The sequence below is a fragment of the Catharus ustulatus genome, chromosome 12, assembly GCF_009819885.2.
Source record: "Catharus ustulatus isolate bCatUst1 chromosome 12, bCatUst1.pri.v2, whole genome shotgun sequence".
In the NCBI taxonomy this organism is placed as follows: domain Eukaryota; kingdom Metazoa; phylum Chordata; class Aves; order Passeriformes; family Turdidae; genus Catharus; species Catharus ustulatus.
In genome coordinates this window covers 3,540,403-3,566,789 of record NC_046232.1, presented here as the reverse complement: position 1 = coordinate 3,566,789, position 26,387 = coordinate 3,540,403, and the positions used below count along the sequence as shown (strand labels likewise).

General features: G+C 52.1%; 1 protein-coding gene across 7 annotated transcripts in view; it reads right to left on the bottom strand.

The window, feature by feature from the left end:
- Nucleotides 1-10,581: 10,581 nt before the first annotated feature.
- NEO1 (neogenin 1) overlaps nt 10,582-26,387 on the bottom strand; it is a 168,114-nt gene continuing 152,308 nt past the window's right edge. For 3 of the 7 annotated variants that reach the window (XM_033070546.1, XM_033070548.1, XM_033070549.1), the window contains exons 20-29: nt 25,857-26,051; nt 25,216-25,248; nt 21,598-21,666; nt 20,820-20,967; nt 19,091-19,329; nt 18,494-18,586; nt 16,454-16,612; nt 15,293-15,520; nt 14,648-14,784; nt 10,582-13,194 (exon numbers count right to left, since the gene is read on the bottom strand). In XM_033070546.1, coding sequence (XP_032926437.1) covers nt 13,111-13,194; nt 14,648-14,784; nt 15,293-15,520; nt 16,454-16,612; nt 18,494-18,586; nt 19,091-19,329; nt 20,820-20,967; nt 21,598-21,666; nt 25,216-25,248; nt 25,857-26,051 — 1,385 coding nt within the window. In that variant the 3' untranslated portion in view covers nt 10,582-13,110. The remainder of the gene's footprint in view (nt 13,195-14,647; nt 14,785-15,292; nt 15,521-16,453; nt 16,613-18,493; nt 18,587-19,090; nt 19,330-20,819; nt 20,968-21,597; nt 21,667-25,215; nt 25,249-25,856; nt 26,052-26,387) is intronic. The other 4 variants (XM_033070547.1, XM_033070550.1, XM_033070551.2 and 1 more) reach the window with 2 other exon arrangements.

Below are 26,387 nucleotides of genomic sequence, written 5' to 3'. Positions count from 1 at the left end.
TTCTTAGGCCAAGGGGTGTATGTGGCCACCTCACTGAGTCAGGTGCTCAACTTTTCTAACATTCATTAGAGACACATCCAGCCTCCCTCTGTCCCCAGCTCTCCAGGCCCCAGCGCTCAAGGGGACACAGGACTCCATGCAGCAGTGCCAAAAACTTCACCACCCCCATCCCCAGCCTCTCTGCCCTGCCCCCAACCCTGGCTGACACTTGTTTTTATACCGAGTTGTCTGTAGAACTCTCTGCCACGTGCCTGCACCTTGATTGTTGCATTCCTGGGCACTCCTGCTTCACCCTGCTTTGGTGGCTCCGAATTCAGATGTGATCAGCTTTGGTCTTCCTTAAAGGGTCAGGGGAACTCTGGAAATGCTTTTTCTACTGGCTCCACACAGCTCTGCCTGTGTGAGCGTGGTGGGAGGGTGAGCGTGTGTGTGTGTGTGTTTGTATAGATTTTATAGATGTATCTATATCTACACACCTGCTTTTCTATCTGTAGGGTATTCACACACATCTGTAGTCTATTTATGCACATGTGTCAGCACACACACACACACATATTTATATATATATATATGTATATCCTAGTTTTAAAATACATGTCAGTTCTGACCCTCCTGCAGGGCTGATTGGCAGGTGACAATTATAACCTCTAGATCCTGCTTTTCCAAATATGTACAGGTTCATCTTGAAACAGGAATTGAAGCAGACTCGCAGACCCTCTCTTGTTTTCAGAGGCAGAAGGAAGACTCACAATATCCTTTTGAGTTTTTTGGGTTTTTAGCAAACCTTTCCCTTATGTGCCAGAGGGCCCCTGGCCGAGCACCTGGAGAGCTCGTGGGCTCCGTGTGGGGCTGGGCAGGGGGGAAAGGCCTCCAGCCCTCCTGGCTTCCTGTCCCATGGCTGCTGCACTGGCCCCAAATCCTGGCTTTGCTTCCCTCGGGGATCTTCTTTGGGTTTCCAGCTGTCAGCACTGCAGTAGCCAACATTGAGTTATTCTGACTGGACCCCAGTCAACACTAGGCTTGTCTCTGTAGATGGAACTATATTTATTACTATTATTATTATTATTATTATTATTACTATTATTATTATTGATTTTTGTTTGTTTCTTTTGGGGGGAAGGGAGGGGAAGAGTTCTCGGGGTGGGGTTTGCAATATAAAACACACAATAAAAACCTTAGTAAATAAAAACATGAAAAACCCACCCCTCTGATGTGCTGTTTGCTTCACATGGTGAACTCCAGGCAACTCAAGACAAGCTTTAAAGAAGGAAAACCCCATTTCAGCCCTTTGCCTTGTCCTGTCTCTGTTTTCCTGTTGCCTTTGGAGCTTTGGCAGAGTGTTCACCACCTCACACGTTCTCTGTATTCAGCCACTGGCAGGAAAAGTTGAAAACTTCCACCCACACCTGAAGTTTCACCAGGCCAAGGGAGAAATCTGGCAGTTGTTTTGCAGATGTGTGCATGAAAATCCTTCACTTCCATGCAGACATTGAAGCTGTGGCTGCCTGTGGGATCCCTGGAGAAGGAGCCCTGCACAGGACACAGCCCCTGGCAGTGGGACAGGGACTGACCCAGGAGCCCCACAGGGAGGAGGAAGGCAGCTGGAGGAAGATGCTGAGGCCAGGAGCTAGAGGCTTTTGGGGAGGTAAAACTGGCCTCAGCTCTGAGCTCCCATTCACTCCTGCAAGGCCCTCTCAGAGTCTGTGTCCAAACCCACCTGGGAAGTGACTCCTGGTGGGTCACCTTGTCCTGGAGTTTCCATGAGGGAATTCAGGCACTAAAATGTTTGGTTTCCTTCTGGGGTGGGTTTTTAGGCCAGGCTATTTTCCATGCCATTCCTATTACAGAGGGAATGGGTTGTTAGTCCTGTCCAAACCAACACTTCTTTTAAAATTAAGATTTCATGGAAGATTTGTAAACTTGCAAGGTTGGACTGGAACAAAATCCAAGTTTTGAGCTCTCAAAGCACACTTGGAAGGCCTGGCTGGTTTAGCACATAGTGGTGCCTCCTTTCCTCACTGCAAGGATTTCAGAGTGCACAGGGATGATCTGGCAGTGAGGGAAAACATCCCCAGACACCAGAGCCAGGTCACTGCCCCTCAGCCAGGATGGGTTTGCCCCCTCATCACCACTGTCTGCCCCACAGAGCCTCAGGATCCCTCCCCCAGTGTGGGGGAAAGGCAGGAGCAGCAGCTCTGGTGGCCTTTCCAGTTTGGGCAGGGCTGGAATTCATAGGAATTTCAGCCTTGTCTTGGGAGCCTGGCCTGGCTGCCCACCCCCTTGAGAAGAGCAGTGTCTGGCTTTGGGAGAAGCAGCAGCTCCCACACTCATGGTTCTTGCACCCTGTGGGAGATTTTGGGGTGTTGGAGGCAGCAGAACCCAGCAATTCCCAGCAGAACTTTCCCAGGGTACTGGGATTGTCTGGTGCCTGCACCAGCCAGCCCTGGACAGGAAGGAAAGTGGTGCCAGGGCCACGGGGAGAAGCAGACTGGGGCTCAGATCTTGGGGAAAGCTTTTTCCTGCTCTCTGCAGCCTTCCTGAGCTCTGTGATGGAGCAGCAGCCTGGCAGGACCCTCAGTGCTGTTCCCCAGTCACAGCCACCATCAGGGACACCCTGTCCCCAGGAAGCCCCACGCTGGGGCTGGGTTCTGCATGTCCTGAGTCCCAGTTCATCTCCTCTGCAGTTCCAGGGATCTCCCAGCACTGGGCATGGGACCCTGCAAGGTACTGCTGGGAATACCCAGAAAGAAAAGGTAGTTGCATCTTTTTCCTCCCTGCTGAGGGAGCCATCAGTAAGTTGGGAATGATCCCTTAAAGCAGTCAATACATTAAAGTGTGTATTTTACCTAAAATAAGGAATACCAGACAGCTTTCACACCCCAGCCTCAGGGCTGAGCTCAGCCCTGCCACCCAAGGCACTGCTGTGACAGTGGCACAGGAGCTGCAAGCCATGAGCCACACTCTGCATCCCTGTTACTCTGTGGAAGAGGATCCCTTTGGGAAGTGGGAGAAGGGCACAAAGCAATGCTCTCAGCCATGGCCAAACCACAGCATGTAAAAAAGCAAATGAGGGAGCGCCTCCAAGCCTCCCACACCCTGGGGCAGAGGTGACATCTCACTGCTCACACCCCTGAGTGGTGGCAGGGGACTTTTCCAACGCCTTGGGAATCCTCTGCTGCCAGAGCTGGAGTGGGGCACTCACTGGGGCTGCTCTGCAGGGACTGAGGGCCCCAGACCAGTGTGAGACTGGAGAGGCAGTGAGGGCACATCCTCTCCCAGCCAGCCCTGCCCTGCCAGCAGCCGTGTCCCCACCTGGGACACTGACACAGAGCAGGAACAGCCCGGGGGGCAAGGTGGGACCAGCTCCTGAGCTGAGGGAGGGACAGGAACTGGCCAGGGTTGGGCGTGCTGGGATCACACTTGGAACAAAGGCTGACCAGGAGTTCTGCTTCTAATAGGGAAGGGAGCTGGAGACAGAGCTGGCACCTGGTGAGGCAGGACCCTTTCCTTGGGAATAATTCCTCTGCCCAGCACTGCAGCCACATCTCCAAGCCCCAGAGGGGTGAGCTGGGACATCAGCACCGTGGGAGTCCCAGGAGAGGGGAGGGCAGAGGCCAGCCCATGGAAGTGCCCCAGGAGCCAGAACTGACCCCTGTACCAGAGCCCAGGGGCTGCAGGGATGAACCCAGGAGCTGCAGGGATGAGTCCAGGAGCTGCAGGGATGAACCCAGGGGCTGCAGGGATGAACCCAGGAGCTGCAGGGATGAGCCCAGGAGCTGCAGGGATGAGCCCAGGAGCTGCAGGGATGAACCGAGGGGCTGCAGGGATGAGCCCAGGGGCTGCAGGGATGAGCCCAGGGGCTGCAGGGATGAGCCCAGGGGCTGCAGGGATGAGCCCAGGAGCTGCAGGGATGAGCCCAGGGGCTGGGCTGCACAAACGAGCCGCCCCTCTTTGCTAGAAGCAGTCTGAGCCAGAGCCTCCCTGTGCTCGCACTCTGCCCCTTGCAGGCCATGGGGTGAGCTGTGTGTGGGATGAGGGGGGATCTCTCACCCTGCTGACCCAGACGTGGGCTCGGTAAATCCCCTCTGCAGTGGAGAGGAGAAGCAGGGCGGGGCAAGCTGCGGTTCGGGTTTGCCTACAGGGCTTAGAGGTGATTCTGCAGCAGCTTTTCATCATCTCTGCAGTTCCTTGGTCATGTTTGTCCCTTGCCCCACACGGAGAAATGCTCCCATTGTGGTCCCAGGTTTCGTGTTTGCCTCTGACCCAGTTTCTCAGCCCAAATCTACACTCAGAAACCTGCAGAAATGAAATGAAGCTGCTCAGGCACGTTGTGAGTGACACTATCAGCTCCAGGCAGAGGTGCAGCCTTGGCCGGACGCTGCTTTTCTGGCAAGGAGGAGCCCAGGGGAGAAGCTAGGACAGCCCAAAGTCCCCGGGTCGGAGCTGAGCACCCTTCCAGACCTCCCTGGAGGTGCTGGAGCTCCTGGTGTGCTCCCTGTGCAAGGGCAGTGTGCGCTCCGTGCAGCCCTCGGGGAGCGCAGTGCCCGGGGTGCCCAGCCCTGTCCAGCCCTGTCCCCATTCCCTGCCCAGGAGTGCCTGGGCACTGCTCCCTGCATGGGCAGGAGTCTCCGAACCCACCCCCTCCCTGCCTGCTCTCTCCTCTCGATGAAAAGAGGCTGAATTTTAGCACGGGTTTATGTACATTGGATTCGTCGTTCTGCCTCATTAATTCCGGTGCCCTTTGCCTAAGCCCCGCTCTGGCTTTAGGCTCTGATTTTAATGGAGCTGAAGGTGGTGCCATTAAGGCAAATTAAGGGAACAAAGCCCTGACTTGGTTCTGCCGTTTGCAGAGGCAGGAGAGCCGATTGCTGCCCTTCCAGCAGCCCCGCAGCCTCCCAGCCCACCCCAATTCCCGGTGGGCGCTGCTCCCTCTCCAGGCTCCCGCTTGGAACTGACCTCGCCGGGAGCCTCTCCGGAGAGGGAGACTCTCCTTTGTCTCGGTGAGGAGACACAGCAGCTCCCGCCCATCCTGTGCCCTGCCCATCCTGTGCCCTGCCCTCCTGGCCCGGGGCTGTCCCGGGACGGCACCGGGAGAGCGGAGCGGACCGGGCACGAAGGGGTTCACAGCTCCCGGTGCCGCACGTCCGAACGCCTTCCTCTCCCCGGGAGCCGCTCTCCGGCTGTGCTGCAAATTAGAGATCTCCTCAGGGTCATCCTCCCCTCTTCCCTCCGCTCGGTGCTCTCACACAGCCGCTCTGCTCTGCTCGGTGTCCCCTCCAGCCCGGCCCGGGGCCCGGGGCCAGCTCAGCCCCGCAGGGTGCGCTCAGCTCCGGCCGGATCCTGCGTCCCTTCAGCCCCTCCGCAAGGCCCCCCAGCCTCCCGCTGCCTCTGCATCCCGGGAACGGGAGGAGGGAGCTGGGGGAGCAGCACATCCCGGGCTGCTGGAGCAAACAGGGCCCGGCCGGCTGGGGGACTTCTCACTCTGGGGGAACCATGGAGGACGTGGTTTCGGTGCTGCTCCTGCTTTCCCCCCAGCGGAATCCATCCCCTGATGGATTCCCTGGAGCACAGAGCCCTCGGGAAGGAGGGGCACGGGGCTGAGAGCACACTGCTGACTGAACACATCTGCCCACGGCTGCACTGCCGGGCACGAACGAGTCCCGAGGGATTATTCACTTTTCCGTCTGCCTCACAGCCCTCTTGTGACAGAGACTGGAGCGTCAGGACAGCTCTCGTTTCGTGTCCCGGTGCTCCTGGGGAGTCCGTGGGACTGGGGACAGTCACACTCAGCTCCTCAAGGATGCCTTAGGTGTGGCTTTAATCAGCGCTGCCATGAAAATTCCAACCCGCAGATCCAACAGGAGCTGCGGGTACCCCGGGAAGGAGCAGGGACACTTGGAGGTACTCATAGCACAACTCCCACCTTTTTTTCCTCCCTGCCTCCAGCAAAGTGGTCTCCTAAATCACAGGGTTTGGTTCAAGTGGTCCAAAACCAGGCAGACACCAGCCTCAGGCACTCTGGAATATCCTCTGGGAGCCCGTAAGTCACAGCACCGTGGGGAGCCAGCATCCATTTCTGATTTATCATGATGCTGTTCTTTGTTTGATGGGTTTTATTAGATCCCAGCAGTTCTGAAAGCAGCCTTGGCTGGGAAGGGCTGTTCCCACTCCAGTTCCCATCCCATTAACACCCCACTGCTTCCTGCCCCCTTTCCAGGAAAAGCAAAGCTGCGGGGCCAGAGAGAGCCCCCAGGCTCGAGCAGCTGGGCTGGGACTCAGGGAATGCCCTGCAGCTGGGGAGGGCCCTGGCCTGGGGCTGGAGTTGGGAAACACCTGGGATGGAGGTAATGGGAGACGCCTGGGGAACGTGGGGCACAAGCAGGTTCTAGTTTGGCTTCTCCCAGTCCAGTTCCTTGCAGCAGGAAGGACCAGCAGGTTCTCCTGTGCCTGCCTGGGTAGGAGTTGGGGGGCAACTCATCACCTGAGCCCCACCTTTTGGGGGTGCTGCTGGTGCTTCTAATTCTTGGATGGTCGGGGAAGCTGTGAGGAAGGGCTGAGCTCTGTCCCCCTGGCCCCTCCTGCTTTTATCTGAAGGCACTCTGGGGAACGTGGTTGGAGTGGAAGGTTCTGGATCTGGGAATTAGGCTGTGTGCCCTGTTTCTAGGGTCTCCTATGTATGTTTGGGGCCAGGACTGGGCAGTATTTCTTCCCCCCAGCCCCATGTCGGGGGTGCCTTTTTGGTTTCCCCACCCTTCCAGCATTGCCTGCACCAGCACAGCTTTTCTCCCTTTTTCTCCAGGTGGGAAAACGACTCCACTGATCTGTGCTGATGCCCAGAGCTGGGCAAGGGAGGGCAGGAATTGCTGTCGGGATGCAGGGGTGCAGGAGGGAATGCAGCCATGGAAGGCCCTGTTCCTGCAGCCTGGCCTCGCTACGGGGATGCTGTGAGGACTCTGCCCCGCAGGAAAAGGTGAAGAAATCCGCAGGAACAGCCAGGGAGGGGGAAAGGGAGAGGGGGGCTGGGGAGGGCAAGATATGGTCCCGCTGCTCCTTGGGACGGGGACACCCCCACCCAGGGACAGCCCTCGAGGCTGGGGGTGCTGGGAGAGGCTTGGGATGGCACCGGGAGTTTGGAGAGCCCCTGGCACTGTTCCCCTGGCAGCTGCTCCCTGGCGGTGCCTCAGCGCTGTTTGTCACGGCAGCCGGAGCGGGGAAAGCCCCGTGCGGGAGGGAGGGAGCGGAGCCCCGGCATCCCCGGCAGGGTGGGAGGCAAGGAGGAGATGCTGTCACCATGGAGACGGGGAGCGATGGGCTCCGGTGTTTTCCTGGCTCAAAAGGATGCCGGGATCCGGGCAGGCGGGATGGGAACGCAGCCACCCGGGGCTTCCACTGGGAAAACCCTGCCCGGGGTCCCCACGCCGTGTCTGAGCCCAGCCCAGTGTCCCGCAGCCCCCGGGCCTGCCGGGAGTCCCCAGGCCGGTCTCCGTGTCCTGCAGGTGGCACCTGGGGTCAGCAGACCCCTCTGCTCACTGGGAAAGGGCCTGGAGGGGATGGAGCCAGGTCAGACTGACCTGCCCCTGCCCCTGGAGCTGCAGCTCCGCCTTTGAGGCCCTGCTTGGGGTTCTCCTTCTGTTCTGCTCAGGTTTGCAGCCAGGAGAGAAGCGGTCTCTTCATCTTGAGGAGGTGGAGTCACAGCCAGCCTGAAGTGACAGGAGGGAGAAAGGGGCTCAGCCAAGGTCCAGAAGAGGAGCCTGTGCCATCCCAGCCTTCCCTTGCCTGCAGCCCACCGAGGGTGAGTCCTGCTTTGGGTTAATGAGTGATGATTTCATTGCTGCATCTCCAGCTGTTCAGTTCTCCCAGCAGCTGGAGAACATCCCTGGGGTGCAGGCTGTTGTATCCAGGGCTTGGTGTCCCTGGATTTGCAGCTACAGGAGCAGCACCACCTCGTGTCCCCATGGGTGGCACTGGTGACACTGGTGCTAAGAAAGGGCAGTGGTGACACTGCCACTGTGCCAAATCCATTGGGGGCAGAGCACCCTTGGCAGCTCCCTGGGGTGGGATGTCCCAAGACTCTTCTTGGGGAACAGGATTTCCTCCTAAGATACTACCAGGGAAGATCATTGTTTGCCCAAAGTTACAGCCCTGTGGGAGCCTCTGGAGAGGGAAAGGCAGTGTGTGCTGGAAGAAGGCTGGGAAATAGCTGGGAAAAGTTGATTATGGGTTACTAAAGGACAGGGAACAGGTTGCTGTCCTCATGCAGCTGCCTCCAACTCTGCCCATGGAGGGGAAAGTGCTGCTCAGAATGCTCCTTCACAGCAAAGGGAGAGTCCCCAGAGTGGGCTGAATCCTTGCTGGGTTTTAGTTTGTCCCTGGCACTCTGTGGCATTCTGGCTTTCCCTGTCCTTTCCCCAGGCAGGTGTGCAGGCTGGGTGTGGGGATGTTCTCACTCTTCCACCTTTATGCTCATGTTCCAGTGGCTGCCAAGACTTTCCCTTTCCCTTTGCTGTGCCCTGTCAGTCCTGTGTGTTTCCTGTGTCTGTCCCTGGATTTCCAGGGTGCCACCACACTGCAGAGCTGGCAAAGCTGCTCCAGGGGCAGGGATTTGATTGTGTCTGGAAGGTTCTCGAGAGCCACAGTGCTGCTTTCAAGAGTCACACGGGGCAGATGTGTAACCTGCTGGAAGCCTCTGTGGGGTTGAGGGAGCCTGATCTCACAAAAACAGGCTGGGAGAGCTGGGGGTGCTCACCTGGAGAAGGGAAGGCTCCAGGGAGACCTCAGAACCCCTGCCAGTGCCTGAAGGGGCTCCAGGAGAGCTGGAGAGGGACTTGGGACAAGGGATGGAGGGGCAGGACACAGGAAATGGCTTCCCACTGCCAGAAGGCAGGGTCAGATGGGATACTGGAAAGGAATTCTTCTTTCTCTGTAAGGAAAGGAGGAGGGGAGGCCCTGGCCCAGGTTGCCCAGAGCAGCTGTGGCTGCCCCTGGATCCCTGGAAATGTCCAAGACCAGGTTGGATGGGGCTTGGAGAGCACCCTGGGATAGTGGAAAGTGTCCCTGCCCATTGCAGGGGTGGGATTGGAATGAGATGGGCTTTAAAGTCCCTTCCATCCAAACCATTCTGGGATCCTACAAAAGCTGCCATGGTTCAGTGTTTTTGATGAAAGCTGTTGAGTTGAATCGCCCTGAGCTGCTGCAGAAACGCTTCTACTGAGATGAAAAGGGTTTTGGATCAAAGCCAGTCTCAGTTCATGTGGAGATGGGTGGCTGCTCTCACCGGGCAAAAGCCTGCAAGTGTTGCCCAAATTTATTGCAGGTGTTTGAGGCAACCCTCGGTTCTGGGTCGGAAGCCAAAGCTTCCTTGGAAAAACTGGGATTTACAGCTGAGCTGCCCCTCCGAAGCAGCAGAAGTGATGTGGGTCCCTCATTGCAGGAGCTCAGCCCGGGCCGTGCGAGCGCCGCAGCTTCTCAGCGGCGAGGCAGCGCTGCCATCTGCTGTCCCCGGGCTGCGATGTCACCCGGCCCTGCAGGGCTGGCCCTGGCACAGCCCCGGGCACTGAGACACAGCCAAGGGGCTCTGCAGAGCCTGGGGCTGGGGGCTCAGCCTGGGAGGGACCTTCTGGCTCTGCGCTGACAGCAGGGGACAAACGGGCATGGCTCTACTCCCAGGGGACAAGGACAGGACAAGGGGAACGGCCCCACCTGTGTCAGGAAGGGTCAGGTTGGACATTGGGAGGAATTTCTTCTGGGGTCAGGCATGGGAAGGAGCTGGCCAGGGATGTTTGGAGTCCCCATCCCTGGAGGTGTCCAGGGAATTCCTGAACAGGGTACTCAGTGCTGTGGGCTGGGAACAGGGTGGGGTTTGAGCACAGGTTGGACTTGATGCTCTGAGAGCTCTTTTCCCAACCCAGTGAATCCCAGACTGGCCAGGGTTGGAAAAGCTCAGCTCCGGGCAGTGCCCCCAGGCTCAGGTGAGTCCTGGTGGGGTTCAGTTGCTCTCCTGCGCTTTCCATAGGAAATGTTCCCCAGTTTTGGCTCCTGGATTCCCCCCCCACCCCCCAGCTGTGACACGGCTGAGCTGCCCCTGCCCTGCTCCAGGGCCGTCCCTCCGGGAGAATTCCAGGGTCCCTTCCCCCGGGATGTGTGAGCCCAGAAGGAGCTGAGGGACAGAGAGGGGACACAGGCAGTGCTGGCCCTGGGCTGGGAGAGGCTGCAATCAGCACAAGGAGATCAATTACTGCACTTCACAATCCAGATACAGAAAGTGCAATATCCCGTGGTTATGGTATTATTTTTTCCATTATTTACCAGTTTATTAAGGCTGTTATTTGTACTTCCACCGGTTTGAACCCCTTCCTTCTCTGCTTGCTCATTAAAAGGTGTTATTTTTACTGTGGAGCTTTGAAATAGGGAGACAGGAAAATGCTCCAAGTTCAGTGCCAGCACAAAGCCTGAGGGAGGGAGAACAGTTCTTTCTTTGGAGAACACAACCCACAGCAAGAAAAATAAGGGCAAGTAAGACCCCAAACCTGGTCACTGTACTGACTAAAAATAATTAAACAAATTCTCCAAGCAGCCCAGGAGTTGATTGGATTAAAAAAAGTGTATTGGATGCCCAATACAAAATAATAAACATGAAGTTATTAAAAAAAGCCATAGAGGATACAGCAAATACTACAGAAAAGCAAAAAAATTGTACAGAAAGGTCGACATCTACATCAGTCCTTGAAATTCTTCTACATGAGAATCATAAAACAATGTACAGGTTTGGTTTGTTCCTTTTCCCCAAATGTCTGAGGGAAGCTGTCACTGCACAGCTGGACTATGACACTACAAGGATACACAATGTTCCAAAGTTAAAATCACAGGATATGTAAGAAAACGTAGCATTAAAATGTGAAAAAGTGCAATACAGATTGTACACTGAATTGAATAAGTTTTTTCTTTTTTTTTTTTCAGTTTAACCTTAAAAAACCAACTTTGAACAGTTGTTTTATCATTAAAAATATTCCCCCTCCCCAAATTCAATGACAATATTAACATTCATGGTGTTCTACATAAGGAATATTCACAAAGGCCCCCAGCTGGGAATACTGTGTGTGTAGGATGCATTTCTTTGGGTATAGGTAAAAAATAGGCAAAGGAACAGGTCCACACCCTCCTTCCAGGCCAGGGGGTGGATTTTCTTCTTTCAATACATGTTCAGTAGCTTATTTTGCCCTGAATTGTACTGATGAAAAGTCCAAACATTAATTATCCAGGTGGCCCGTGGCGCTACAATTTATTCACTTCCCTCCCCTCCCTCAATAATAAATAAATTCAGGAAATGGCCCAGAAATGACAACAGAGTCCAGGAAAAGAAAGGAAGTGACCCCACCCTTAATCCCTGCTCTCCCCAGGGATTCTGTGGGTCTCCCTTCTCTCATGACAGGTCAGGGAGCTTCAGCTTCAGTTCAGGGGATAATGGGAAGCAAAGGAAGCAAAGTTCTTTTTGCCATTTCAGTGGCAAAAGGCCTGGTAGAGGCACAGAGGGGGCTGAGTTTCTCAAATCTCTGCCCCCCAAACCATCAGGAAGTTTGGGATTCCTTTTATCCTAGAAGTGGAATTGCACAGGAATTCATTGGCAGCTGGTTGGGATTTATCTTTCTTTTTTCTTTTGCATTTTACTGAACTGCAGCCTTTTTCCTTTAATGCAGAGGACAGAGCCAGGGAAGCACACAAAGAGAGCAGGAACATCCCTGTTCCCTTCCCTCCCTGGAGCTCCCTGTTCCCTCTCCTCCCTTTCCAGACAGGTCTGTGAACAGCACCTGGGTCACCAATACTGCATTTATTTTAACATGGTTTCCAAAGTGTAAAAAAACCCAACATTTTGGCCTTGTTTTGTGTCTGAGGAATCCCTCTGAGCAGGATTCCTGTTGGCATGGGCTGGGACAGGGCCGCTGCTGCAGGACCCTGTGGCCACTCACTGCTCTCCAGGCAGGATCTGGGGTGTTGGGAATGGGAAGATCCTGAAGTTCTCTGAGCCCAGGGGGTTCAACCCCAGCCCTGCAGCCTTGCTGAGCTCTCACTTTGCATTTCCAAGGCTACTGATCCATCTTTAAACCAACAACAAAAAACCAGCTGCCAAAACAAGCTTCCTGTAGGGTCACCTAGACAGGGGAACCCCAATTCCCAGGAAGAATTCTCTGAATGCTCCTAAAGGAAACTCTCCCTGCGCTCAGTGACCAGACACACAGTACAGCTGAACATGTTTTCTTGTTCTTCAGTATTCCCAGTCACTGGAAAAAGACAGGAAAACAACAGGAATGAACCCTCCCCAGGATCCCCTCCCCTTCCCCAGCTACTTCTCCCCCCACTCAAAATACTGAAACTGCACAAAAAGCGACAAACAAGGCTCTCCAATTACACCTCAATTCAAACAGACCGGGAATCTCACAGTGATGAGAGGAGAAAGTCAGGCTTTTAATAATTATAATATAAAAATAATAAAAAAAGCTTACAAAGAGCAGTGCAGCATCCCAAAAGGCCATGGATTAACTGCCAGAAGGGGACGTAATTATACGCAGAATAAAAACCAAAACAGAACAACCCACACTGGCAATGAATTTTCATACACAATAGAACAAGCAGTCAAACCTCAGCCTACGCTGTGGAAAACAACAGTTTCTCCCTTTTTTTTTTTTTATTACAATATTTTTTTCCTTTTTATAAAAAAAGATAAAATAAAAACACAAATAAAATTGTACATAAATGCCAATGTCCAACACTGAAAAGGCAGGGCAATCACACCACTGAGACAAAACCTGACTGGAAAAAAACTAATGGTGAGTCCACTTTGCTTTGCTTTGTCCTGCTGGATCCCAGCCTGGCTGGTGTGGCCCATCCTGCCAGGCGCTGCTGGAATCCCCTGCAGGACAAGGGGTGGCACTCGGGTCACCTCCAGCTGGTTCCTCTCCTCCTCCCTCCATTGCTCTCATGTGCTGTCCCTCTTTCTGGCTTTATTTATTTTTTTTTCCTCATTCTTTTTTTTTCCTTTAGTTTTTCCTCTGTACAATTCCTTGTGTTCCAAGGCTGAGTCCGAGATGGCGGCGGTTTGGAGTCGCGTCGGGGCGGTCACGCCGTGGTGATGGCATTGAGGTCCTTCATGAGTCCTTCCAGGTGGGCCATTTCTTTGGTCAGCTCGTCCGGCTCGTAGCTCTGCAAGCAGGGAAAGGGTCACTCACAGAGCTGGGGCAGAGCAGGGAGCAGGAGTGGCACTCCCTGCTGCAGGTCCTGACCCCGCCTCAGCAATGAGCACGAGTGGATTTATCGACCGCTACACCAATTAATAACGTGAAAGATCCCTCCTGGCCAAGTGCAGCTCTTGGGACAGTTGTGGTTCAGAGCTGCACTGCTCAAGCCCTGTCTTCCTGTCTCAATCCCTGCCTTTGAACCAAACAGGAAGTTGAGAAGGATCTTCCCAGCTTTACAGGAAAAAAGAGAATCACTTCAACAAAGCTGTTTTGGGATCAGGATAGTTGCTAAACCCCTTCATTTGTCTCATTTCTGCCACTACTGTGGACAGACACCACGGCCTGGGGCTCACCTCCAAAGCCTTCCTGACCAAGTCCTTCCCAGTTCTGAGCAGTTTCCAGCCCTGACCTGGTTCTTGCACACAAAGCTCCTTCATTTCAACAGCAAAGAACTTCCAGTTTAGCAAACATCTGCATTGTACAGCAAAGTCATCCCTGTCCTGTGCCCAATACAGCATCTGCCAACTCCTGACTGGGATAAAGAGCAGCAGCTGGAAGGAAACTCATTCTTTAAACTCATTCCTACAGGTTCTCCTAAAAACCCAGAATTAATTCAAATCACTAAACCCGATATTTTAACTTGTAATTTACATTTTAAGGACTCATAGTTGAACCTGTAATTTAACTTGGTCTTTTGTGCTGACTACCTTGCACTAATAAATTAATGAAAAAAAAGTATTAATGGCTCTATTCAAATATTACAGATTAGTTGAGAAGTATGCATTTGGTACTGACCAAACAAAATTAATAAAGCAGAAGCATAAAAGGGCACCAAGATAAAGTTTCCAGACCAGCTCATACAGAAATAAAATCAGGAGAGTAAAAAACATGTGACAAAAGGACAATAAGGAAAAAAAGAAAAATAGATTCCAAATGAGCATTTCTGGTAGCAGTGATGCACAGGGAATATTTGTATATTAACAGGTGAGACAATGGCCATAGGAGCAACTCCTTGGCTTGCAATTTGAAAGGAAAACAGCTCTTCCAGTGCTTCACTCCCAAAACATTCCTTAAAAGCTGCTTCCAAAGCAGCCCAACAGTTGGCTGCACCCTTCTCAAAAGTCAGGAAACTTTCCCGTGAAAATTTACAAACATATTTGGGATGATGGCTTGGAACACACTGACACTGAAGTAATATGCTCCATGTGCAGTGACACTGGGAATGCTCTGCAGCAGCTGGGGAATGGCACTGGCTGGGGAAGCTGCAGCTGCAGGATTCAGCAGGACTCTCCCTGCAGAAGGTGCTTCCCCCCCATTTTCTAAGCAGGGCAGTGGAGCTGTGGTGAGCAGGTGCTGGTGCAGGATCTCTGCAGAGCCCTGGGGGGGAGCCCTGCCAGCCCTGGGCAGGGGGTACCTACGCTCTCCGAGTCCTCCAGCATCCGCGTGGTTTCCTGCACCTCGGGGGCGCTGGGCACCACCACGGGCATGGGCGGCCGAGTCCTGCCCAAGGTGCCGATGGACGCCGTCTTCACCGCATGGAGGGGGTGGCTGGGAGCTGCAAAGGGTTTGGGACACGGTCAGGCTCGGGTCACTGTGTCTGCTGCCTGCTCAGGAAGCTCCTGGAAGGAGCAGAGTAAGGATGGGGGGGAATGGCTTCCAGTGCCAGGGAGAGATGGGATATTGGGAATGAATTCCCATCTGTGAGAGTGGGCAGGCCCTGGCACAGGGTGCCCAGAGGAGCTGTGGCTGCTTCTGCATCCCTGGCAGTGCCCAGGGCCAGGCTGGACAGAGCTTGTACATCCTGGGAGTGTGGAAGGTGCCCTTGCCCATGGCAGGGGCTGGGAATGGATGGGCTTTAAAGCTTCTGTCCAACCCAAACCAGTCTAGGAGGATTCCATGAAGGAAAAGGAATTCTATCAGGAGAAAAGGAACACTTCAATTATGGAGTGTTGGATTTAAACTGTCTGATCTATGAACAGAAAATGACACCAACAAAACTCACCCCAGCCTCTGCCCTCCCTTTCCTCCCTAAATCCCCATGCTCTGGCTGCTTCCTGGCTCACCTTGCTGTGTCAGCAGGGGGGTGCTGGGCAGGGCAGGGTCGAAGGGGCCCCCAGCAGAGGGCACGGCGAAGCTCTTGAGGGGGTGCGAGGGGCGCACGTGGGCTGTGGGGGGGCCCTGGGGCTCCTCCTCCGCGGGCAGGAACGGCCCCTCGGGCTCCGGCAGCTCCGCGCTGGGCACGGCCGAGGCCGCCGGCATCGTGTCCGTGCTGGGCGTGTTCCGGACGGACTCTGCAACACACACACACCCCCAGCGGGGTTATTCCTCACGGGAACGGGCTCCAGGGCCACAGCAGCTCCTCCCAGGGCACTGTCTGTGGCTGAATGGGAACTTAATGAGCTGAGAGCTGAGTGAGTGCACCTCTCCAGCAACAGCACATCAACAGCTTGGCACTGAAACAGCTCCCTCGGACAAACAGCACAGAACGCCAATCTGCAGCCTCCTTTTACCCCAAAGTACCAAAGTATTGGCATTTTTAACTAGGAACTCTACAAACACACAGCACTGGGGTGGTCACAGAGGAGCCACACTTGAATCCATGTACTGAGACTCATGGAATGGTTTCAGCTGGAATGGATGTTGCAGCCTCAGGAACTGTTTTCATAAGGAAACAACACTTTTGGCTGTGACATCTTCAAATGTTGACCTTAGAAGCTCAGAGTTTGCTTTATCCCAGTACATTACCCATGTGCACATTTAGCAATACCATTGCTCTGGAATTTTTCAGAGCACTGGAGACTTTAGTGCTCTTTATGCAAATGATTCTGATCAAGCCTGAAAGTGCTGCATGGAAATCACCCCCATTCTTTGTATGCCCCCATTCTCAGTAACTAAACCTGGACTTTCCTTCCCTGTTGGTTTCAAATTGTATTAATTAGGGGAAAAGTTATCCCATGAAGCAGCTCAGAGTTAATCTGATTTTCAGACTCCAGGGCTGGAGGCTTTAGCAGGAGGAATCCCAGTTTGGAATTGTGCATAAAACATGAAACCCCTTTTCCAAGGACACCACCAGGATGTCAAGGATCAAAAACCCAGCCCATCCAGGATTAACCCATGCCTCATGGAACCCCACAGAGGAGACTGACCCAGCTTCAGGCTCCGATTTCCAGGTGTTTCCCTCACTGTTCCACAAAGCAACACCTCCCTGAGGGTTATTCTCTCACCTGTGGAGTCGGCCCTGTCCGAATGGGACATGGCAGAGCCCAGGGGCCACGGGCTGAGCTGGTGGTGCAGGAAGCTGCGGGTTGGAGAGGCGAGGCTGCCGGAGTGGAAATGGTGGTGAGGGGGGTCGAGGGAATGGATGGGATGAGCACTAATCACAGCTGTGGATGAACACAAGACAGAGAAACACTTAACACACACACACACAGGACAGGCTGGGGACTCTCCTCCCTGCTCCCTTCTCCAGCAGGGAGCCAGAGCCTCGGCAGATTCACAACCCAGCTTAAACCCCTGTGCTATCACACCTCAAAGATTCTTAGGACAAAGAAATCACCCAATTACAGCTCCAAAAACTGTGCCACCAGCACTTAATGCACTGCTTGATTCTAAGGAAAAGTTCAGAAGAATAAAGAGAATACAGATCTGTTATCCATATACAGTATAGTGATAAAGAGGAAATGTGGGGTGTTAAATAATAGACCACACTTTGCTTCCCAATATCCTTCCAGAATTTCTGTATTCTAGGAGGCAAAAAAGGAAGTCACTAGGTACACACCATTACTGCAAATTAGACTAAAATGGCACAGTAAATTAGCATAATTCAGTACTTAGGATGTAATTAATAAACCATCTGAGTGCTCCAGTGTGTGAAGAAAGCCATGGAAGGTTGTGCAGGCTCAGAGCTGGACACATGGAATGGTGCTGGACACATGGAATGGGGCTCACTGAGAAAGGGCCTTATGTGCCAGGGTGAGCTCCCCATGAACTCCTGCCCAGAAGGGCACCTGCAGACCCCACATCCATGTTTCCACTCCCATAAAGCAGAGCCTGCAGCTGGAGGGCCTTGGAGCCTTCACAAAGAGGATGGAGAGTCCAAGTCTCAAAGCCAAGCTCCAGCCTGAGTCATCAGCAGAGCCTGGGCCTGGTCTGTGCCCCCCAAACAAGGCAGGAGGTGATGGGGGGAAGCAGCCAGGCTTGTCCAGAGCCTGGCATGGGGATAGGCACCTGTCACACACCCATGTTTGACACAGACTAGCTCCTACTGAATTCAGTGTAAAACTGCATCCTCTGCTCCCTCCTCACACATGGAGAGCTGGGAGACAACAAGGAGATCAGCCTACTTAGTGTAAAACTGTAAAACCATGAAACCAGATGCTACTCTTGGAAAAAGGTTGTAGAATAAAAAAATTCACAAACTGAGCAACCAGGTCATCAGCACACTTGAAAAAGTGGGTAGAGATCAAGAACACCAAGTCCTCAGTTCACTTTTTAATTAAAGCAAAAAGAAAGAGGAAATGTAATGGACTACTCTGAAATAATTCCATAAAACAGAGGGGTTGTGGCAGCAGTCAGCTGGCTACAGGTGAACATGATCACAGAGCTCAGGGCAGTCTAAAGCTCAGCCTGGGTGAGCTTGCTGTGATTTTACCTCCCAGTTCTGCCCCTGCATAGTAACTCCTGAGTTTCTCACTGGTGTCCTCACACATGGTTTCAGTCTGGCTTGTTCAGAGGTTTAGCCAAGTCCCTTTCCATCTTGGAGTAATTTGAAAACTCTAGATATATTGTATAATTCCTAAAATATTTAATAATAATGGTACTTTTGGTATCAGAGAAGGATCCCAGGGCAAAGAGGTATCAAGGAGCTCAGAGTAAAGTTAGAGAAGCTCTGAGAGCAGTAACTGCAGAGACAAAGGTGACTGCTTGGGCTGGGAAGGGAAAACCAACAATGGGGAACCTGACAGAGATTCCAGCTCTCTCCAGCTCCTATGGAACAGCTGGACACTGGCAGAGTTCCAAGGGAATGACTACAAGAAGCAGCCAGGCCCACAGATCTGGAGCACCCCAGACTGGAACAGACAGACAGATCTGGACATGCTCCTGCCTTCCCCCCAGTACAGCCACTCCAGTCCCTTCTAACATGGCCTCAACTCTGCCCACACCAGGAGGGGCTCAGGAGCCTCCCCTGAGCTGTTCCTGCTGCCCAGGATGGGATTTCCTGGGAGCAGGGCGTGGCTCCAGCAGGAATGGGGGTGTTCACTTACGCTGAGGTGGCTGAGAATCAAAAGGCATCATCATCTTGGGCCTCATGCCCCTCCTTCCCGCCAGGGTGGACATGCTGTCCTCTGACTCGTGTCCTGAGGGGAGACACAGACGTTATTCCTCTGCAGCTAGGCTCCTGGAACCATGGCAGCATTCCAACACTCCTGCCTTTACTCCTGTTCCCAGGCAAGTCCTGGAGTCACCAGTGATAAAAACAGCCCTTTCCCCCTTTGCTGGAAGGTGGGAAGAAGACAGTGAGGGTGAGGACTTTTGGGAACTGGAGAAACTCTCCAGGCCCCAGTGCAAACTTCTGGCAGTGGTTCAGCTCTGGGCTGAAAGGTCAGAAACAACTTCAGTGGTTTAAAATGAAGTGAGATGATCTTCCCATTACTAATCAGTATTTACCAAGAGAAAGTAATGATAAAACTCTTGGATGCTCCATTTCCTCACTAAAACACATGATCCACCCTTTTCAGAGTCTTAGAAACCAGGAACAAACCCACTTGGAAAATAAGAAAAGAAAGAGTAACTTAATCATCTCTCAATGAAGTGATTTCACCAGCCACAGTAAGATGTATTTCACTCCTCGTGGCTCTCACCTCTGTAGGAATTCCGCCTCTGGTGGATATTGCTGTCCATGGAATTGTCCACCGGGGTGATGTCCTGGGAGTTGCGAGGGATCGGGGTGTCTGTCATGATGGGATTAGGATCTGGGGATTTATCAATGGGTTTGAGCTCCAGCCTCTCATGATGGATCCAAAGGTCTGGAGGTTTGACATCTTTGGAGTTGCCCTTGTACTTGTGGGAGCCATTCACGGATTTGCAGGCGGCTCGTTTCCTGGGAAGGAAAGCAAAGGAGATGTTCTTCAATTGCTGGAAAAGGAAACTTCTCCCTGGGATTTCCCTCAGGTCTTGCATCCAGCTGGACACAAGTTTCCTACCGGGCAAGGAGCTTTGAATTTTGCACACAAACCCCACTGACACCTCAAAGCACATCCTGAACTCCAGTGCCATGGAATTTGTCTCCAATTACCGCATGTGTAGCCCTGGCTCTGCAGCCCAGCCCTACTTAACAAGAATTAAGTTTGCAGAAATTCCAATGCTGTGCCTATATCCTGGGCTTACCAAGCTGCAGCAGCAGCTGGAGAAGGAAGTGCAGTTATCCCAAGAGGATGGGAACAGAGGATTAATGACAGGAACGTTCCTTCCAGCCCCACTCAAGCTGGACACATCCCACTAGGGAGGTTCCCATTGTGCTGAGCAGCAGCAGCAAACCACAGTGAAGCAGAGACTGGAGATGGCAGAATTTTGGGAAAGCAAAATGTAGGTTTCAGCACTCCCTCCACACTGACTCCTCACTCTGGGCCATGGCAAAGCTGGAGGAGGGGTCCCTTTGGGAGCAGAGTTCCTGGGAATGGCTCAGACATTGGTAAATGTCACTGACAGAGCCTGTGGCAGGGGTGACTCCCAAATCCTGCTCCCACTGGAGCTGATGAGTGACAGGGATCAGGTTATTCCCTGGCTGAGGGCACTCAGAAATTGAAAATTCACAGGATTATTTCTACCCTGAAAATAAAACACATCTCCTGGCACTGGCCCTGCTGCCCTCTCCCAAACACAGCCCCAGCTGTCAGGTGTGGCAGGGCCAGCTCCTCCTTCCCTGCTCCCTCTGGCAGTTCTGCAGGGTGGTCCTGCTGCAGCAGAGCAACTGCAGGCTATCCAAGCCTGACTTTTCATCACTTCCTTAAAAATCTGTTTTACATAACAGCATCTTTTCAAACTTCAAATACAGCTCTGGTCTTTCAAAGAATACGCAGTGAGACCTGCAGGAGCCCATAAATGGGAGCATCACTGCTGCAGCATTAATGCAGATGCTCTGAGGGAAGAATTCAGATACAAACACTGAGATTTTGGAGCACTTTTCTAAAGAATCCAGCACCACATTCAGATTCCACTCCAGTGATCCTACTAAAAACTAGATAATGTCCAGCACAGCCCATGCACTGAGTCCACCCATGTAAGAATGAGGAGCTGCCTGAGCTCTTGACCTCTCCCAGTTCCCAACACATGCATTGGCTCCAGTCTGGAAACTTGTAAATGACAGTTACTCCTCGGGGGGGTGGGACAAGTGCAGGCACACCTGGAAGCACTGCCCCGATTTGTGTGTGAACTGATGGTTTGGAACTCTGGGACACCGACAGGAAAACCAGACCAGCAGCAGCACCTACAGGCTTCAGGACTTAGAAGGAATAAACTCTAAAGCATCATGAAGAAGTAAATGATAGGATTCACTGAGCCAGGCAAGGCCCAGGCCCCCAGCCCCATTACTTTTTCTGGTGGGACGTGGTGCGGCGGGTGCAGAAGACAGCCACGATGACGACGATGACAATGGTGATGACGCCCAGGGACACGATGATCACCAGCACCATGTTGCTGTCCAGAGGGGACGTGGGGCTGCCATGGGGACTGTTACTGCCTGGGAGGGTTGGGGAGAGGAGAAAAGGCTCATTTATTACACAGGAAAAGCAAGCAGTGCCCACCAAAGACACCTGGAATCCTGCAGATCAGCAGGAGGGGATGGGACCTCATGAGAAATGTTTGTTATTTGGCATCTGTCAACTGTTTCTGTACAACTGTTCATCTGGAAGTTGATTTACAGATCCATTCCCTACTAAGTCTATCAAAATTTAAGTGCATCCTACTCAATTATCACAAAAACCTCCACACTCTAGCAGGGATCCTGCTAAACCTGCAGCACCACAGGCTCCCCTTGGAGCCACCAAGCACTGGAATCGGATCAGAAGCCTCCAGGGGTCACTTGGCTCCAAAGGAAACCTCCTTTTGCAGGGAGCATTCCCTGAGGACAGGAAATCCCAACACACTGACCAGGAGAAGCAGCAGAGGAGGGTTTTCCTTCCTCATCTGTTCCTACAGAATAGATTTCCCACTCTGGCAGCCATTTCACACCACACTGGGAACAGCTCTGGTTATGGAAATGCCATGGAAGCTCAGCAGCAGCAGGGACACCTCTGGAACTGCAGTTGGAGTATTCTCTGGGTGACCCCAAACTGGAACTGGCCATGGAGAAGCTTTGCCCCACACTCACCTCCCAATGGGGGTTTGTAGTCTGGGCCCAAGTCCATGGGGCGACTCCCCTTCCCGGCAGATCCCGAGGCTGCAAAGGTTGGACACAGTGGAATTTTACACACACAGACACAATTCAGCATCTCTTCAGAACCTCCCTTAGCCCTCAAGAGCAGCTTTTTCCCTCCTTTTCTGTCCCTACAACAGAATTTGGCTTTGCCAGAGCATCTGCTTCTCCAAAGAGTCACTTCTCCAAAGCAGCTCTTTAATAGCTTCCCAGTTATTATTTTCCTAATTTAGCTCAGGAGCCTCCCCTAATTTCACTTTAAAAATTAAAATAAAGCCCATTTGCAGAAGGCATAGGTACATGTTGAGGCAAATGGTTTTGCCACACCTGTACTGAGAGTTCATCACCCTGAAACAGGAATTATCCAGGTGTCTTCTCCTAACACCCAATTCCAGCAGCTGAGGAGACTGGAAATGGGTGGAGGATCCCAAGCACAGTAAATGTAGTATTGAGGCCCTGCCTATTCATAAAAACTTGCTTTCAGCTCCTCCCTGTTCTCTCCTGCACACCACAAGTGACAACAAAGCACCACAAAAATGGTTTTGATGAAACCTGAGGAAACAATAAATTAGTTACATCCAAATGTGGTTCTTCCTCTCTGTGTTTCCATTAAAATGCATTAATGCAAAATTAATGACAAAAACACTGGAGTAGGGGAAACTATTCAGCAGTGGTGCAAAGAAAAATATTCCTCCAGTTACAGGAATCCAGAATATTTTCCACATTTTCATACTGTTCTACCAAAAAAAAAAAAAAAAAAAAGAAAGCCCTCCAAAAAGTCAGGCAGTATGGCAGTTTCACAGTCAGGAGAAGGATTTTTTCTGTTAAAAATTCCCTTCATCCAAGTATTAAGTGTTAAAGGATGTGTAACAAATGGAAACTGAACCTCAAGTGAGAGCCTCTGAAGTGGTCCCTGAAATAAAGACAATGGCAAAACCAGGCATGGGCAGGGGCAGGAACAGTGACCAAACCTGGGGAGGGGAATAAGGAGAATGTTCTGTGTGTGCAGAGAGGAGCTGGAGCCTGCAGTGATGGAAAGGAAGCACTGCAGGACAAATGGGACATGGAAAGGACCCAGGGGCCTGCCAGGATGGAGGGGACACAGCACCAGGGCTCCCTTTTTGGGGATCAATAATCCTGTAGCAGCAGAGACAGACTGGAACAGCATCTTACTCAGTTTTTGTGTAATATATTTGTGTCTGTCTGGCCACCTAACCAGTCCTGGGAAGGTGGGAACCCCCCAGATGGACTCTCAGAATCCCTGAGCCTGGTGCTGAGGAGCTGTTCCAGGTAGAGAAGCTGTGGGAGAGGGGGGAATGTGAAGAACCAGTAATACTTTGGGAGGGCAGTCAGATACCCTGAGCACTTCTAGTGTAGCAGCTGGAGCCCTAACACAGGTGAGATGATGGAAGAGGGGAGGGAGAGGAGATGGCACACACTTTACATCCATCCTTCTGGTTTATGGAAATCAGGTATCTTCAAAAAGCTGAATGTCAGCCCATAAACGTGGCTGGTAACAGTAACTATGCAGATATATAATGAGAGATATATAAAATATACTGCATTTAGGCTTCCAGGAAAATCTGAAAGAGTGCTGTGCAATGCTTTGTTAAAATAGCACCATAAAAAAACATGTGGAGCCTATTAACAAATTAACTGATAAGAATGACAATTATTCATGAGGAATGCTTCCAGTCAGTTCTGCAAGGGTCTGTGCTTGGCCAAGTGCAGCCCAGTGTCCTGAATAACACCATGAAAGAGAAGGGGATAACTGCCCTGAGGTCAGCAAGGGACATCAAATCAGGGGTAAGTAAGAGAGAGACAATGAACCATGACCCTCATGGAACCCATGTCCTCTCTGATGAATTTAGGATGAAATTGAGGTATCCAACCAAGGTGCTTCTCAGGATCCAATTCCCTTCTAAACCCACAGATCAACAATTTAAACCTTCAAATAAATTCCAGGGAGCCCCATCTCTTACACAGTGCAACCTAATTTAAGGAAGAGTTTAAGACAGCATTTGCTGGAATTATTTTTCATTCAGCCTGTGAATATCCATGTTACAATATATCCACACAGAACATTTTAACTGTTGGTGACTTCAGGATGGGTTTACTTGATCAGAGACCTTAATCTTTGCTTTAGGATGAGGTCAGTGCAACTACCTGAAGCCTGAGAGCAACAGGCCCTGCCTGAGTTCTGACCAAGCTCTGTGCTTCAGAAGGGTGTGAGGAAACAGAACTGTGTGCTGAGTTCAGAAGGAAAACATTAAAGTAGACAAGGAGAGGAAAGGACAGAACCATTAAGGGCAGAGAATCCCCTTTGGTTTTGCTCCCAGCCTGAGTAACTTGCTGGCTCTTTCCTGCAGGTCCCAAACTGGCAGTTCAGTGATGCTGTCACAGGGCAGCTCCTCAGCTCCTCTCCTGCACTTCCTCTGCCTTCCCCTTCCCCACATCTCAGCTACAGCCATGATTTCAGCTGTCCCAGAGTCCTTATTGGAATTCTCAAACAAAACTCTTGACTTTGATTATTTATAAATAATAGGATGTGATAAAAACTGATCATGACATTAGGATGTAACATGTTCCTGAATTGAACATGTTACTTTAGGATGTAACACTGGCTGAAATGGGGCTGGAACAGGGGGAAACAGAAAACAGCAACTTTCACCTAAAATGCTGTAACCTTCCCTGCTTCCCTCCTGCTTCAGAAGAGCAGGACAATGACACTGCAGCACCTGCTCCCCAGACAGCCCAAACCTCAGCCCCACCTCCAGGACACAAGGATGGGGATCCATTTACTCCTGCTTGCCCCTGCTACCAGCATTACCCAGTACAGAGTAAAAGCACATTTAATAAATTACTCCAAGTACCGAGCTGAGGAGCCAAGTGAGGAGCAGCTCCCTCAGAGCCCCTTCAGGATCTCTTTAATTGCATGTCTAAGCTGTTTGCCAATGGTCTTTTAAACTCATCCCTTCAGACTAATTCTCCTCCTTTTTATGTGACTTGTAGGTTATTTGGAAGAAAGCAAGAAGTGCCCTGGGACATCCACCTTCTAATTCAATGTAGGAAGCTCAAAGCTCCCATTTTTCAAGCAAACATTTTAAAACCTTAAAGCTTTTAGGAGCCAGTGCTGGGCTCCTCAGGAGAGTCTGGGCTCCAAATGAGCTGACAGGCAGAATCTCTCCTGCACAGAGCTTTCCAGTGCTTCCCTGCCTTTATTATGGAATGAATCTTCACAGGCAGCACTTGTGCTAACCAGAATCCCTTTGATCTTCCACCCCTTCGTATGTGGGCAGTGGCTGGATGAGGCACCACTGGCTCCAAAGCCATTCTCCCAGAAGGATTCAGCACTGGCACAACCCCCACAGCCCTTCAGGGACACCTCTACAGAGATCCCTTTACATTCCTCCCATCCAGGACTTCCAGCTCTCCCCTGTCAGCACAGCAGGAACTCGCCCGTTCCCAGCTGGAGCAGCAGGATCCTGTTTCACTTAAAAAATGTCACAGCACATGGACAGCAAAGCAGAACAGTGAGGGATGGAGAGAAGAGAGATGTGGCTGTTCATTTACCTTGGTCATTGGGCATTTTATCTGAGGACTCAGCTTAGTGGGGCAAGCACAGGGAGGAAAAAACAAGAGACACGTCACAAGGCATGAAGGAGTGAGACAGAATTTCAAGTTTACCACAGCACAGGGTACAGATCTTGATTCTCAACACTAAAACTCATGTGGAGAAGTGTCCAAGGCCAGCCTGAACCAGGCTTGGAGCAACCTGGGCTGATGGAGGTGTCCCTGCCCATGGATGGGCTGTAAGGTCCCTCCCAGCCCAATTCTGTGCTAGGATTCAGTGACAATAAACTCATCATTTTATTTTTCCCAAGCTCTCTCACATTTTACTCTTTACTACTTGCCCATCACTATCAGTTCCTGAATTAGAGGCCTGTTGCATCCCACGAGTTCCCACTGCACCATCCTGTTCCCAGGAGCAGATGTGACACACAGCACCCAAATTTCACTGCAGCAGCCCTGGGTTTGGAACAACAGAACAGCCCAAAGGCCCCCCAGGCACTGTGGAACAGCCTATGAACCCAACAGCTGAGCTCTGTGCAAGCCCAAACCCATGGAAAACATCACTCTACAGCCCCAGTGCTGCCTTTCCCAGGAGTACAGCCCATGCTCCTCACCCCCCAGGGGCTGCAGGGCCAGGGTACCTTTGGGGGTGCGGAACTGCACGGCCTCAGACAAGGGCCCCATGCCCTTGGAGTTGCGGGCCTGGATCTTGAAGAAGTAGGGAGTGTCCAGGGTGAGCTCCTGGATCTGGTGTGTGAGCCTGTTACCCACCACAGGCTCGATGACCCAGTCGTGGATCTCGGCGTTGACGTCCGTGCTGTAGTAGATGATGTACCCTGGGCAGGGAAAGAGACAATTCCATCCATGAAGGGACAGGGAGCCACAGCAGAGAGACAATTCCACCCACAAAGGGACAGGGAGCCACAGCAGAGAGACAATTCCATCCACAAAGGGACAGGGAGCCACACCAGAGAGACAATTCCATCCACAAAGGGACAGGGAGCCACACCAGAGAGACAATTCCATCTACAAAGGGACAGGGAGCCACACCAGAGAGACAATTCCATCTACAAAGGGACAGGGAGCCACACCAGAGAGACAATTCCATCCACAAAGGGACAGGGAGCCACAGCAGAGAGACAATTCTGTCCACAAAGGGACAGGGAGCCACA